Consider the following 17,227-nt stretch of genomic DNA (forward strand, 5'->3'; position numbering starts at 1 on the left):
CTATACCGGTTACAGAGAGCTAACAACAATTACACCTGTCATCATCAGTTACTTTTTTTCTGAGAGCCTGCTATGCTCCAATCATGTGGAGAGTAATGTGCATGGGGAAGCAGGGTGTGGAAACAGCTGAAAATCCAGCTCTCTCCCTCCCTCCCTTTCCCAGCTTGGGTACACAGGATAGATGGTGGTGTCATCATCTCGTCTCTCCTCTAAAGCATCTGGGCTGAATTCAAAGCAACGTCACACACTACGGGCCCTTATCAGAGAGTATATCCTCCAAGTGTCTTCTATCAAGCACTAACCCAAAGCCCATTTCACTCTTTCCATCAAGCCATTCGTTTAAAGGCTCATACTTGATGGTAATATATGAATTTATCAACATTAGTTCCTTAGCTTTTTCCACAGGATCTCTAAGAAATTCCTTCATGTAAAGTCCTTCAAGAAATTTTTCCATGTGAAATTCAGTGTATTCCCTTTTTGGTAGGTGTGTTATTGAGGACATTTTCCAGTAGATTCGTTTGTGTCTTCCCATAAAGGATCTCATATGAAAACTTACTTTCAAAATTCAATGTTCAAAAAACTGTTTACCTCCCTTGAGAATTGGATTTCTTCTTTTTGTGAGTAAGAAATATAAAACTGGGACTTTCCTGGTGGTGCAGTCATTAAGAATCCACCTGCTAATGCAAGGGACACGGGTTCGAGCCCTGGTCCAGGAGGATCCCACATGCCGTGGAGCAACTAAGCCAGTGTGCCACAACTGTTGAGCCCACATGCTGCAGCCATTGAAGCCTGCGCACCTGGAGCCCATGCTCTTCAATAAGAGAAGCCACCGCAATGAGAAGTCCACACACCACAATGAAGAATAGCCCCCACTCACCGCAACTAGAGAAAGCAAAGAAAATCCACACAGCCAAAAAAAAAAAAAAAGAAAAGAAAAAAAAATGTAAAACTGACAGTATCTTTCTTTTCACTTTTACCACCAAAACAGATTTTTTTCTTAATTTTTGTTGAAGTATAGTTGATTTACAATGTTGTTTTAGTTGTGTGTGTTGTGTTAGTTTCAGGTGTACAGTAAAGTGAATCAGTTATACATATACATCTATCCACTCTTTTTTAGATTCTTTCCCCAAATAGGTCAGTAGAGAGTATTGAGTAGAATTTAAAATAAAATAATTTATTTCCCTCATTTCATTTTCTGTTCTTATGAAGACAGTTCTGATCTATATTTTATTTTGGATTTATTGATTATGTGCTTTTTGAAAACCATCTGAAATCAGAGAAATGAATACATATAAATAATATTGCTCCTTCCCCCAAAGCACTATTTTTTAGAATACAGAATTTTACTTATACTTATTTTTTTTATCACAGAAATTCTAAACGTAGTAAAATTTAAGGCATAGAAATATTAAATTAAAAACTTTAAGATGATTCTAAGTCCTTTTGAATCTTCTGACTGATATTTGGGGAATCTGGTAACTCCCAAAAAGATTTCAATGGTTCTTTATAATCTAATTTTTCAACTGAACTAAATGATAATTTATAATCCAATTTGCAACAGCTACTTTCTGTTATCCTGTTGTCTATCCTAATAGAAAGGCATCCTCAGACTCCTGCATGGGTTCCTCACTTCTTTGGTATACAGAAAGCATGCGAGTATTTTAGGCTGTCACGATGTACTCAGCAAGAGTCTCTCATGAAATCACAGTCCAGCAACTACTGGACATGGCTTTTTAGGACCTTGCCTGCCAAGTTACCTGGTGTCACTTTTTTCCTGCTTTCTTGGTTTCAGTAATCACAAGCCCACTTAGATTTAAAGGAAGGGACTGTCAGAGATTTTTCAGACCCTGTTTTTCTTTTATTTAATATTTTTATATGCTTTATTTTCTTACATTAATATTGAAGTATAGTTGGTTTGCAATGTTGTGTTATTTTCAGATGTACGGCAAAGTGAATCAGTTATACATATACATATATCCACTCCTTTTTAGATTCTTTTCCCATATACGCCATTACAGAGTATTGAGTAGAGTTCCCTGTGCTAGACAGTAGGTCCTTATTAGTTATCTATTTTATATATAGTAGTGTGTGTATGATAATCTCAGTCTCCCAATTTATCCCCCCACCTTTCCCCTCATAACCATACGTTTGTTTTCTATGTCTGTGACTCTATTTCTGTTTTGTAGATAAGTTCATTTGTACCTTTTTTTTTTTTTTTTGGCCTCCACATATATACCCTCTTTTGAAATCACCACATATATTATGCGTTTCTTGTTTGAGAACCCTAGTGTTTAAATATTTTTACAAAATACTGGTATTAAATGTCTATTTTAAGCTAAACAGTGGTTATTATTCATACAAAAACTATTAGAATCCTGATGGATTTGCTGTTATTGTTTCCTGTTGGAGACATTCTTTATCCTCGTTATACGTACAACAAACACAAATAGATACTTATCAATTTTCCTGACTAGATAAAAAAGAGGATTAATTGCAGATGAAATGAGTCATGGGAAGCTTGACTATATATATGTAAAAATAATTGAAACCAACATTCTTTTTACGTTTTTAGTATCTCTGAAATTGGAATGAATTTTACAATTAATGTCATATTTTAGTTGAACTCGTAGTCAATTTTCATTTTTAGTGGTGCATAAAACAATGACCCAACTTATATATAGCAACTGGCATTTGATGAAATATGATAGTTGCTCTTCACAATTCCAGAATAATCAGAGACACTTAGGATACAATAATATCCTCTATTTTGGAATAAATTCCGTAGAACCAGAAATGAGTCCTGGATCTTAGGTCTTGCTTAAATTGGTCCTAGAAACCTGTTAACCCTCGGAAGAACCTTCCCCCCCTTGGTAATATGCTCGTTTCTCTAATGTGACTCTAGACTTTGAAGAGCAGCCAACAATGCATTAGCTGTCTCTGTCAACTGAAAGGCCCCTTAACTGACTTGCTCCTATTGACTGAGATCCTAGAAGGAGGCCTCTGTTAACGGTATATCCTGATAGGAGACAAGGAATAGGTTTGCCAGCATTGGAGTTGAGTCTAGATATAGTATATCATGATCTAGTCCAATCACTTAGCTTTTCCTTGTGATAGCAACAAAGTGACTTTTGCAGAATGAAGCCCCACATCATGTTATCTGATAAAATATATGCCTGACTGGGAGCAATATAGCTACATATTTCTTGATAATGTTCCTGTCTCAAATCTTAGGTAAAATAATTCATCTTTGGGGGAATTGTATTGGAATTACCTTTAAGAGTGTTTATACTGTAATATCTTTTACATAGGATAAGGCAGTAGACATTGTGTGTGTACGTGTGTGTACAGATATATCTATCTACAAACATGTATGTATGATATATATGTGTAATATATACATACACATACACATATATATTCAGTTGTTATTTAAAAAATTACTGTGTCTAGTATTTGCTGGGTGTATAATGATTACTAATCATCCCTGCCCTTAGGTGGATCACTGCCAACCTCTTGTAATATTGCTTGCTTTCTACCTTTTATGATGAGGAAACATAGCATCTGGTACACTGTAAGTCCTACATAAATACTAGTTAATATTTTTTCACTTTTTTAATTTAGAAAATTACTTTGTATGGACACAAATGGTTAATCAATGTTTTCAACTGGTCATTTTATCTAATGTTTAAAATGTAAAGCAGGGGCTTCCCTGGTGGCGCAGTGGTTGAGAGTCTGCCTGCCGATGCAGGGGACATGGGTTCGTGCCCCGGTCCGGGAAGATCCCACATGCCGTGGAGCGGCTGGGCCCGTGAGCCATGGCCGCTGAGCCTGCACATCTGGAGCCTGTGCTCCGGCACGGAAGAAGCCATAGCAGTGAGAGGCCTGCATATCACAAAAAATAAATAAATAAAAATAAAATAAAATAAAATAAAATATAAAGCACTCTTTTAAATGGCATATTCCTGTTCGGAAACCAAAATTCCCACTTTCATATATTTTTTGATTGTAGAATATCTTTCAGAATAATTAAATGACCTTTGTGGGCACTCATGGAACAACAAAAAAAAAATTCTTGAAGGCAGGAAACTCATAGCCTTGCTTTATTTTTTGTTATGTACCCTGCAAATAACCATAAACAGGAGAGTGGTTAATAAATATTATTCAGATTTGGGGATGTGAAATAGGAGATACAGGCATGAACTCCTATTTTATTACTATCATTATGCTGATGATCCTCTGGCCACTTCTCTCTGGTCTGTGTAATTGCGAAGTTCTTCATATTTTATTCATCACACAAGCTGCTCTGTGCCCATTCTTCTTATGCTGCTGCCTTGCACTGTTTCCAAACCTTCCTAATGAATATGATCTGTGAGCTCCATCAACTTTCTGTCTGTGCCTTGTTCAGACCTCTAAAGAATATGAGACTTACAGCCATCAGTTATGTTTCAAGTACAGCAATAAATAAATAGGGGTTTGTTGTTTGTTCAATAACACTGTGCAAAGCAAGATCACTTCGTCTCCTTCATGATCTCTTGGATGAATTTGCTCACCTATTATAATTTGGAAAAGCTTGATTCATGTAGATATTTATGTAAAGCATTCCAGCTAGGTCTTTCATTTTTCTTCTCTTCTTATCTTTTTTTTTTTTTTTTTTTTTAACATAACCAGGTAATGTCTACCAACCGTCAGTGATAGAGTGTCATGGACAGAATTGTGATCAATTCTTCTTGTATCTGTGATTGTGTTTATGTGTTTAAAAAAGAAGAAATAGAGAGTTATTGTTGGAGGTGGATCAAAGAAAAAAGATGGAGAAAAAAAGAAGGAACGAGAGAAGTGAAAACAATTGGGGGAAGGGAGAGAGGGACATAAGTGAGAGAAGAGAGGGAAAAAGGGAAGGAAGATGGAAAGAGGGGAGAGAGAGAAAGAGTAAGAGTGGGGGGGGGGGGGAGAGAGACAGACAGAGAATGAAAAAGAAAAAAAAAAAAGGAAAAGGAGAACCAGAGAGAAGAGGAAAGAAGAAATTAAAAAGAAGATTCAGGCAAGAAAGGGCATGGCAGGGTGTATGTGTTTATTTCTAACTTTCTGCAATTTACATGGAATCTGTATTAGTTGATTAAAAAGTAGGAGTGTCTTACATAAGCATTCTCACCCTCTGTTACATGTTTTTCACACAAAAAGTCCCACAAAATATGCCATCGTCAGGAAGAATTTACAATATGGTTTAAAGTCTCATGCTATAAGCCATAGTGGGTTAGTTGTCACCTTGGCAAATGGTAACAAAGGCTTAGAGGTGGTTTATCAACCTGAAGTATCACAATGGCATTTTGATTAGCAATGCAACATTTACTCCTTTCTCACTTTATTTAACACAGTTATTGATTTATTGAGTGCCTTTTTTTCATGAAAGATTAGGAGCTATTGGGGAATATGGATGTGTGAACACCTCTGTGTGCCTATTTTATGTACATACTCATAGGATAATGAGTGATAAATATTCTTCATGCTTTGTGAGGAAGTATTGGAAAATACTAATGTGTCCACCAGACAACCCAGGAAAGAATGCAGGACTGGAGAATCTAGACTTTTTAGACATTTGTGTATAAGTAACAGATGAAATATCTATGAAGGACAAAGAAAAATATTTCATATCGCCAAGGGCCAGGCCCACCAAAAGGTTGTGAGTGGGAAGGAGTCTGGTAAAAACAAGAGGATGGATGAGTGGAGAGACCAATGAGTAGACACAGAGAGGAATAGGATGGATAGAGGACAAAGTTCATCATCTTCCCATCAAAACAGATGAAAAGTGAGCATGGGAGACATTTGACACAAGAAGTGGGAGAGGGTAACATTTTTTTCTTTCTTTTTTGAGTCAGAGTAGAAGACAATTAAGAGAACTTGAACTGGCCCTCCCTAATCTTTCCAAAATATGAAACAGAGTTTGCTAAAGAAAATAAACTGCAGTGGGTTGGGGATGTGGGTTAGAGAAGGATGGATAACTTTGGGAGATAATTCTTTGGGGGGTGGGTAGAGAAAGAAGGATAAATGGAGATGGTTCTCTTGGGGAAACTTCTAGGGAATTCATGAGACGATTAGCAGCATCAAATGCACACTACCATTTTTCTATTAGACCAAGACAAAACAGAAGAAATTAGTTCATAAAAATTTCAGTGACCTTTTCCTCAGTTACAAGTTAAACTTAATCTTTGTTATGTATTTTATTCATCTTCTCCTATCATGATATCTTTCTTTAGCAGAAATGAATATAATCTAATGCACATGTTTTGATAATGAAATTAAATCTGAAACTAAGCTTATTCATACTTAGCAATCTGCAGTATCATTGAATAAGAATTTTTCAAAAATAAAAGGGAGTATTTGAACATTTTTGAATAAGGTTTGAACCTTCTAACCAGTGATTCTAAAATTTTAGTGTGCAACATTTCAGCACCACTTTGTATGATAGAAATGGAGAATTTGAAGCTTCACTCACGGCGTGTCTGGGAAAAGATGCTGTGAACTCATGCTCTTACAAAAACGCCAGATTATTTTGATTAAAGTCAGACAGAAACAACATTTTGAGAAACATTGATCCAAGATTTCTAGAGGGAAATTTCAATAGGTTCCTTATTATATGATGGCCTATCACTTCCTTAGGTATCTGTTAAACAAAGTTATAGGAGTTCAGGCAAATAAGTCTTAGAAACAATGGTAATCATTGGAACATTTGTGTTTGCAGGTATTTTTGTTTGATTGATTCTTAGGTAAATAATAAATAGACCAATATAATTGGGGAGATAATACAGTTTGAAATATTCCCAAGATATTGGGAATGCATACTCAGTAAGGCCCTGTGCTTTTGCCAATAAAATAATTATTTGATGCATATTCATAATTTCAACTCAAGACCAATTTCTGAGAATAAATACCATCCTGTTTCTATTTATCACAGGACTAGATTTCATAAGATACAATAAAAATATTATTTTGGGGTTTGGACCCACAAGATCTACATTCAAGTTTTCCTATCTGTGTGATCTTGAGAAACTTATCCTTCATTAGCTTCAATTTATCTGTAAAATAAAAATGAAAAACTTCACAAAGCTGTTAGGAGGGTTGAATGACATAACTTATGTGAACCTTGTTTTGAGTCTAATGGTATGAAAATCCAACTTTCTTCCACTGGCTGGAAAACAGAAAAGGAAGGTATATTCAAAAAAGGGATGAATTTGGAGTTTTCTCCAGAACTGTACTCTTCACTAAACTTTAGCCTTTTTTTCCTCTTGACTTTCTACATGTTGTTTAAAATTCTACCTCAAATTTATTTTATTCTAACTTGAGTTAAAGGTAATATTTAACTTTTTTTTCTCATTTACTACATTGTAAGGGTCCAAATGGCAGGGTTTATATTTATTCTGTTTTTTATACTCTAACCAGGCAAGTGTCTGGTCCAGATAGTTTGTCATTTTGTTAAATACACAAATGAAGTGGTACGGGGACACCTTTATGTACGGTGATCTCATTCTATGCCACGTTTATAGTAAGCACTTGTTCGAAGCCTTGATGGGTGTCATTCTCTGGGCTTATCACTAAAGTGACAAAAAAAATGTTTGATGTCTTCAATGATGGCCTAAAATGCCAACTATGAATATACCTCTATAAAGACTAAAGGCCGCATAACCATATACGTTCCTGAAACAATTTTTTAAATGTCATCTGTGTGAAATCCTTCTGTGCTGATGTTTCTTTTTCTTGGCATTTAGTCACTTGTTGATTCACCAAAGAAGAATTTAATTCTTAGCACAAACCAGGAACATTCTACATGCTGGGGATATAGTCATGAAGAAGACTTAAAAGCCCTTTCTCCAACTCTAATGACAAATGAGGACCATGTTAAGCAAACAAACAGCAACAAACAAACAAAGTATGATTTCAGGTGGTTCTAAGTATTCCTAAGAAAATAACGGAGTGACTTTGGAGTATTGTAAATAAGGTCAACGGGGAAGAGGTGAGCTTTAATTTCAAGATCCAATGATACAAGACAATCAGGTACTGTAAAAACCCATGAGAAGTTGGATTTAGGCAGAGACAGTAAACCCAGAAGAGCATCTGTGCGGGCCTGAGGCACAGCCAGTACAGCTGGAGCCAGGGAGGAAGTAAGGCTGAAAAGTGCAGGAACCAGATGTATGGGGCCTTAGGGGCCACAGGAAGACGCTGGGTTTTATTCTTGTATTGAGCGAATATCGGAGGACTTTTTAAAAATTGAAGTATAGTTGATTTACAATGTTGTGTTAGTTTCAGGTGTATAGCAAAGTGATTCAGTTATATATACTCTTCATATTCTTTTCCCTTATTGGTTATTAAAAAATGTTGAGTATAGTTTCCTGTGCTATACAGCAGGTTCTTGTTCTTTGTTTTATACAGAGGAGTGTATATATGTTAATCCCAAACTCCTAATTTATCCCTCCACCACCCCCCACCTTGGTAACCAGTATGGAGGTTCCTTAAAATACTAAAAATAGAATTACCATATGGTCCAGCAATCCCACTCCTGTGCATATATCTGGAGAAAACTATAATTCAAAAAGATACATGCACCACTATGTTGATAGCAGCACTGTTCACAATACCCAAGACATGGAAACAACCTAAATGTCCACGGACAGATGAATGGATAAAGAAGATATGGTATATATATACAATGGAATATTACTCAGTCATAAAAAAGAATGAAATATGCCGTTTGTAGCAGCAAGGTTGGACCTAGAGATTGTCATACTAAGTGAAGTAAGCCAGACAGAGAAAGACAAATATATGATATCGCTTATATGTGGAATCTAAAAAATGATACAGATGAACTTATTTACAAAACAGAAGTAGACCCACAGACATAGAATACTGGAGGATTTTAATCAGAGAGATAAATCATCTGAATTAGACTTTAGAAGTCCCTGTTTCCTGCTGTAAGAATACCTTTTAGGGGATGGAACAACAGTGGGGGCAGGGATTTCACTGTTGAGTCTATTGTAATCACCTACAGCGATCACTGTGCTTTGGCATGGGTCTGTCATTGACTAGCCGAGCGACCTTGGGCAAGTAATGTATCCTCATCTGTAAAATGAGATAAAAGTATTTACCTCATAGTGTTGTTGTGGAGATTGATCAAACTAGGGTATAAAAAGTGCATATAACTTCCTGATATTTTAAATGCTCAATAAATGCTGGATTTTTTAAAAATTAGGATTCCTAGTTAAAAACAGATACATGAGCCTTAATACACAGATTGATTGCAATTCTCTATTTCTCTGATTGTGTGTAGACATTAGGTATTTCCCTGATTGTGTGTAGACATTAGGTATTTTACTTTTCTAAATTTGTTTCCCATTCATTAATTGTTTACTATATTAATCAGTATAGGTTAACTATACTATAGGTATACTATGGTAATAAATAAGCCCCACTCCGAGTCCATGGGTCTTAACACAATGAAGGTTTCTTTCTTCTCACATTAGTTTGATGTGGTTACAGGAATACCCCTCCATTCTTGTCACCCCACATCTGGAAACTACTGCTTTCAAGTCTGTCCTCTCAGAGAAATTGTGGAATAAACTAAAGGTCTTATTCCCATACTACAGTGTTCATTTAGTATTATCAGTTCCCACAAATTTATAATAATTGTCATTTTCTCTAGCTGGTCATTTTTCCCTGCAAGGCTCACATTATGTCTATATGTTTTTGGCACATTAAAATGTCAGAAAGTCTGTGAGTCATTGGGAAGGTGGGTGTTCAGGACATGAGGGCTTCAGGGACCCAGATCCTTGAGTCCAGATTTGCCTTCAGCGACTGTGTGACTTTGAACAAGTCATTTAACCTTGCTAGGATTCTTCATTGCAGCTCTTCCAATAAAATATACTATCAAAATGCAAATTATTATTATATTATCCTACAAAAAATTAAAACAATGCAAATAGAATCATTTAAGTTAATCATTTTGTCTACCTCTTTGCCTAACCATGAAGGATCCCTGTGGTACATTCTAGTGAGGTTTGTTCAGTACAGGTTGAAATGACCTCATCAAAGTGATTTTTATCATTTGTTTTGAGAGGTGGTATCATTAATCTTTTATGCAACCCCCTCCTTTTTGGGCTCACTTCAGTTAAATAGGCAGGGAGAAGAGAATGTTGAACAACATTATAAAAATGTTAATTCCTAATGTCACTGACTAGCTCTTAATCACGCTATTAGACATATGTTCTGATTTAATGATCCTAATCAGCATGCAGTCAGACCAAGATTGACTTTGATGAATGTCTAACATTATTTTGTGATATGGAAGAGGTTGTTTTTATTGTTGTCTAAACCTTTCCTTAGAAATTACATTCTATTTAGAAAGAAAGAGAATGTAAAATACTTTCTTTGGTTTCCAGAATTTTCTTTCCTAAACCAGCATCTTAATGATTTGTGTTTTGATCATAGAATGAAACATTTGGGTGCAGTCATCTGTAATTATTTGTCCTTACAACTTTGGTGGCTCCTTCCTCTTATTTTTAAGCTCAAAATACTTAACTACAGTCAATGAGATAAGATCTTTAGAATGTGCAAAAATCTTATTATTTCAAACTGTTGCTTCCTAACGATGCTGTAGTGAAAATCGGATCCCTTTTCCTTGTGCCTCTTACTTACACCCTTTTCCCTGGTGGCACCATTTGCTGAAGTCCTTCTCAACACAAAGCCTCCAGTCAAATGTCACCATTTCCATGAAATTAAAATCATTTCCATAAACCATTTCTCAGGAATCTTGGACAAAATTCATAGCTTCTTCTTCTGGACTTTCCTAGCATTTTATTCACTTCTGTATTTTGACCCTAATCTCATTCTGACTTACATTTCTTTTAGCTGTGTGTATGTCCTTCTTCCTTAAATGTTATGAACTCCCTTGGGGCAGTGATAGTCTATTAAAATTTGTATAGCTAGGATATCTCCCTGTGACCTTCACACAGCATAGAATCAAGCAATAATTGAATGGAATGATTATATATATGTATATATATAATATAATATACACTCATAATTATATCATTTCATTTAATCACAGTTTTATAAATCATACATATACATATATGTATGCATGTATAGGTTTTATAAATCCTATATATACATATGTGTGTATGTATGTGTGTGTGTGTACATATATATATATATATATGGCTTTGAATCTTGCGTCACCTAGATGTGGAGGCTGTGACAGGTCACAGTCAATGATCAGCCATGGGAATAGTTTCTCCAAAGTTCTATGCAGAATTTCTAAAGGAATACATGGGTGGGAGCATTGAGCCAGGAAGAGCTAAGCCAGGACCGTGAGTACTGGGGAAACTGCTCTCTAAATTTCAGGAAGATCCAAGCACCATATCTGAAGGGGACAAAGGTGGTGTGAGAGTCCGGGTTACCCTGCCAATAATTGGGACTTGAGTTGGGACAGACTCAGAGTGAACACAGATTGGGTTCAATAAAGGGATATGCAGGAGTAACGAAGGGTCTTCCTAAGGGACTGCTAAAATGTCGGCTCTAACTGCTTACATTTATGGGCCAAAAGATAGATAATTAGTTGAGCCAAACAGAATTGGTGTTTCTCTTTATTTTCCTCATTCACTGATGTCTCTTTATTTATGTTTTCAACCAAACTGCAGTTGAAAGCAGGGCTGTCCTTAATCACCATGTTTTACTTCCTTAGAATCCCTACCGAATTTTTGTATGTGGTTGATATTTGCTTTGTGTTTTATCAGCGATTGCCACAATAATGCTATACTGCCAGCTGCCACGGCTCAGCGGCATACAGTGTTCAGGACTTTTTCTCATGCTCACAGGTCTGAGCGTCAGGCAGGATGGCTGTGCTCCGTGTGCCACATCCTGAGGTCCACCAGAAGAGGCTGTGACCATCTGGATTGTGTTCTCCCGTGGTGTCAGAGGTGCTCCCAGGAGCAGTGGAAACATGCATGCCTCTTAAGCTCTAGACTGAGCTGACATGCCATCATTTCAGTCCGTGTTCCAGCGGGGAAAGCAAGTAGCAAGACAAAGACATCAGTGGGGCGGGGATATTTACTACTCCCATGAGCCCATTATAACACATGCAGGAAATCCAATTTCTCCAGTGACCAAAATTTGGAGAAAGGGTGCCGATTCTCTTCCTGACTACATCATTAGAGTCATGAATGAAAACAAATCAGTCACCCTTTTTGATTGTCAGTTTCTTCATTTGTTATGTTCCAGCTCATACTCTGTGGGGGAATAATCACAAACCTGGGACATCTAAGAGAAAAATTCTGCTGTAACCCTCCTGCTCTCAAATATATGTGTGTGTTTCTTCTTTATTCTCTATATTTCCTTTTTTTTCTTCTTGCTCATTGATATTCAATCAGTCAAAACAGTTTGCAACTTTTATACTAATTGTCAGACATGAGGAGGGGATCCCAAGCCTCAGTGACACAAGGCACTGGTAGATTTGAAAGAAAACAAAGTGTTGAGCGGCTAGGGGCACTTCTAGGGATTTAAGGCACCAAGTAAGAATTGGTAAAACTACTAGAAGGCAACATTTGCACCAGAGTGTATACAAATTGGTTTTTCAGAATTTGAGACCATTGATAATAATGCTATTAATAAGATCACAACTTTGATTCTGCTTATAAACAAAAATAATTCATGATGACATTGAATTTCACCATGTGATCAGGATTCTTGATTATGGAGGAGAGGTCTGAGAAGTGCCAGGAGGGAGAAGTGGAGAGATTTCTTCCCATATCTTGTGCCCAAAGCACATTAGCAAACATCTGAACACACTATGTTTTACCCTTGTGTTACCTGGACTCACACACTGGGACGATCCACCTAAGCTTACCTCAGTCCTGAACGTGCTTTTTGTTCTAAGTAAACCCACCAGACCTCTATGCCACTTGAGTATGGCTTATCTGAACTAGTGGTTAGAAAGAAAGCAATTCATTTGGACTAGTATCCAATGATTTATAGCTGTTTGGAAATAGGTTAAATGTATTTGTACCGTTTAGAATTATTCTTTAAAAAGAAGATACTAGTTAACAGACATCTCTAACTGGGATTCTAACTTAAAAGCTAACAAAGGGACTTGAAACATTTTAGACAGTGTGAAGAGTAGTATTTTGGGGTGAGTATAGTCCTTCAGGCTGTCTGCCCCCTGACTCAGCACCCCTAAGATACTTTTGTGTTTCTTAGTATTTGTTTTATCTTCTTCTCATTACTTACAGGTTCTTGGAAAACCCAGATTGTCATTCTCTTCCTACTTGCCTCAGTGACTTCCATAAGGATGTTAGTAATGAATGCAATTCAGAGAAAGTTGTTGCTATTTGTATACATGAATAATTTGTAAATTATATGTTTGTACATCAGGAGTTGTATATGAAATCAAATCTTGACTAGGAAGAATACCAACCTAGTGCCATCCTCAGACAAAAGTTACTATTCTATTTTAAAATGATAAATCATGAAAAATGGCTCTCAATAACTATTTCTTTCATTTTTAAAAATTAAACGCATATTAAGTGCCTGTTGTATGCCAAAGAGAAACAGACCAGTGGTTTCCAAAGAGGAACTAGGCCGAACCCCATTCAGCCTAAGGGTGTATAACACCTCTATCTCTGCCTACATCTGTTGTTTTGGATATCTTATCATCTTCTGTATAATAATTTTTATCTACTTAAATATTCCCAATTATACAAGATAACTTCAACAGATTTTACTAAACTAAACTTTGCAAAGAAAAAAAAATTGAAAATTGACAAGGACAAGACTCAAAAATAGTTTTCTGTTAACTACATAAACCAGAGATTAGAGGTTGCATCCTAGCTTTGTATGGGTTAAATATGACATACAGAGGGATTTCATTGGCCTATGCAGTATTGACCTTCATAATATTTCTTTTGTCCAAATTTTTGAACTTCAAATATTGTGACTTCTCTTTAAAAAATTCAAAAGATATGGTAACCCTGGCGTTAATCTTTGTCATGACAAAAATCAGTGTGAGGTAAGACAGGGCCACCCTGTCCTCTGAGCCAACACTCTCCCCCTCACCTTCGTGTCCACCCCTCCCCACAGTCTACCAGAAACTGAGGACTAAAGTCGGACTAATATTGGCCCTCATGCTACTATTTATCCTTTTGTAGTTTTAAAAGGAAATTAATTTTTGTATCTATATATTCAATATTTTTTGTCTAAGGTCTAGCCCAGTTTACTCAATTGTGATGCCTGCCTGATTTGGTTAGCATTTGAGCTTGTGACCCTGAGTCTAAACATTGTGATTAATAAATATCCTATTATAGAAATGCTTTTCATGAAAGTGTTGTTTATATGAGCACATGTATATAGATATCTCTTTATGTGTGTGTATATATAGAGAGAGAGATAGAGAGAGAGAAATAAAAGAAAGGAAGGAAGGGAGGGAGGAAGGAAGAAAGAAAAAGAAAGAAGGAAAAAGAAAGGAAGGAAGGAAGGAAGAAAGAAAGAAAAAAGGAAAGAAAGAAAGGAGAGATAACAGAAGTGAAGGAGAAAGAACAGAAGGGAAAAGAGGAAGGAAAGAAGGGAGGGAGGGAGGGATATATATACATTGTACGTATGTATGCACATATGTATATATATATATGTGCATACATACGTACAATGTATATATATCCTTTGAGACATTTTCATCTCAGTTTCTGTGACATCCTCTGTACTATTTCAGGCTTGCTCCACTCTGACTTGTGAAGCATCTTGTCTTTCAGATGGAACCCCATTGACCTGGTGGATCGGACGGTCCAATGAAAGACACCCCTACTGGGGAGGCGCCCCTCCCGGAGTTCAGCAGTGTGACTGTGGCCTAGACGAGAGCTGCCTGGACATTCGACACTTTTGCAATTGTGACGCTGACAAGGACGAATGGTAATGGGCGTCCTGAACCCTCTGCACTCATGGAGGATGCCCACGAAGGGATGCATAAAATGTCCCCTAAGATAAAAGAGAATGGATGAGAGATTCAATATGAACTAGGGCTCCTGAATAACGGTGATTGCTTTAACTTTGGAAATTTCTAGTCCTCGTACTTTCAGGGCTATTGCTGAAGTTTGTAACACAAAGCATGTTGCCACACCATCACCCCTTTATATTCTGAACATTCCATTTTCAACAGGAGAATGAAATGTAATATTTAGCTTTGTGATTTAGTCAGCATTTCTGTAATGTGTAGAATATAGGCTTTGGGAGAAGGTGTGGGAGATAGGGATGTGTAATTATACAGACTGTTTCTTTATTCTCCCATTGTCCCACTGATGATCCAGTCACTGGCCTGCCCTATTATTGCCACTAAAAATAGAGAAAAGAAAACTTCTATTTATTAAACACCTATTTAATCCTCATAACAATCTATTAATTCTTTTTTTGTATTATTTTTTATTGAAGCATAGTTGATTTACAATATGTTAGTTTCAGGTGTATAGCACAGTGATATATATATTCAGTTTCTTTTCCCTTATAGATTATTACAAGATATTGAGCATATATCTTGTAATAATCTATAAGCATATATCTTGTGATGATCATATATTTCCTGTGTTATACAGTAGGTCCTTTTTTATGATTTTTAAAAAAATTTATATTGGAGTATACTTGTTTACAATGTTGTGTTACTTTCAGGTGTACAACAAAGTGATGCAGTTATACATATACATATATCTATTGTTTTTCAGGTTCTTTTCCCATTTAGGTTATTATAGAATATTGAGTAGAGTTCCCTGTGCTCTACAATAGCTCCTAGCTGATTGTCTATTTTATATATAGTAGTGTGTATATGTTAATTTGAACTCTCCTAATTTATCTCCAACCTCCTAATTTATCCCTCCCCTCCCCTTTCTCCTTTGGTAAACATAAATTTGACAGAGAAAACAAACCTATTAATCTTTCATAATTTTCTCACTTTTGCATCTTAAGGTAGAGGAATGTAGATTACAGAGAGGTTAAGTACTTTTCTCAAGGTCGCACAGGTCTATTAAGAGGCATATCCAGAATTTGAATTCAGGTATAGCTGAGACCAGACTCTCTCTTCCTCCCCCACAGCAAGTTACTTTTGTAGATAAAGTTTAGTTTTAGTTCTCATGGCCATCACATGTAGTTTTCCTTTGCCCTCCAGGTCAACTGCTTATTTTTTTTACTGTACTGATTATGAAACTATGCACAGAACATTTCCAAACCCACTTTGGTTTTGACTGAATTTAAGACATTCTTTGGTTTTGGCTTTATAATTGTACTTGCTTCATCAAATGCTGCTCAAGTATAGTTAAGAATTCCTCTGTCAACCTGCTCTCAACCTAGTGCAAATGGCTTTTAAGTACTTTCCCTTCACTGTTTAAATTGATAACAGCAGGAATGTTTCAAATAAAATTTTAGGTCCACTTGAAACCTCAGTTCAGTGAGGAAAAGACCAAGAATGTGGTTCCATCAGGTTACACTAAATGGACCACAGCTTCAGAATGTTGTAGGGCTGCTTGGCCCACAAGTCATGTGACCTGAGTCTGGTCTCAGAGAGACAGCAGTGAGCAGTCTTGAAGCAGGATCTTAGTTCCCTGCCTAGGAACTGAACCTGAGTAGCCTGGGTGAAAACTAGGAATCCTAGCCACCAGTCCACCAGGGGGTAGAGACTGGGAACAAAATTGCCCTGGCTCTTTCCCTCATTTGAAAGCAAGACTGTTTCAAGGAGGCAAAAACTGCAGAAACAGGTACAAAGTTTATTCTTAGAAACACAGCACAACATGTGGGAGAGCACACAGGGAAGCAGTTTATTTAGACAGAAGCAAAACAGGAATACACACCCCGGGAGAAAGGGTGTGGGCATTCTCTCTAATGAGGAGGACCACAGTAACAACATGCTTAAGTCATTTATGTAGAGGCAGTTTTTCCGGGTCTTTGTTCTCCTCTGGCCAATTATTTTGCTTCTTTTCCCACATCCGACCTGTCTTAGGGCCCTTCCCAATATGCATGCACATCTTTTTGCCAAGATGGATTCCAGCATGGAGGCCTTTGGGAACTTTGACAACACTTGCTATGGGACGGCGCCCCCTCCCTTTTTGACCCCAGAGGAGCCTCCCTGCACATGTGCTGTCAGGGAGGTCTCCTTGACCTCAGGAGTGATAGATGTGGCCCTACTATCTCTTTACTCCAGCAGAGCTCAGCTCCT

At 36.9% G+C, this 17,227-nt stretch overlaps 1 protein-coding gene across 1 annotated transcript in view; it reads left to right on the forward strand.

Moving 5' to 3' along the window:
* The window catches only part of CNTNAP5 (contactin associated protein family member 5), an 852,083-nt gene that overhangs the window by 678,779 nt on the left and 156,077 nt on the right, over nt 1–17,227 (forward strand). Inside the window, exon 14 of the mRNA XM_024743412.1 lies at nt 14,784–14,940. Coding sequence (XP_024599180.1) covers nt 14,784–14,940 — 157 coding nt within the window. The remainder of the gene's footprint in view (nt 1–14,783; nt 14,941–17,227) is intronic.

This window comes from Neophocaena asiaeorientalis, unplaced genomic scaffold, assembly GCF_003031525.2.
Source record: "Neophocaena asiaeorientalis asiaeorientalis breed wild unplaced genomic scaffold, Neophocaena_asiaeorientalis_V1.1 scaffold187, whole genome shotgun sequence".
NCBI classification, from domain to species: Eukaryota; Metazoa; Chordata; class Mammalia; order Artiodactyla; family Phocoenidae; genus Neophocaena; species Neophocaena asiaeorientalis.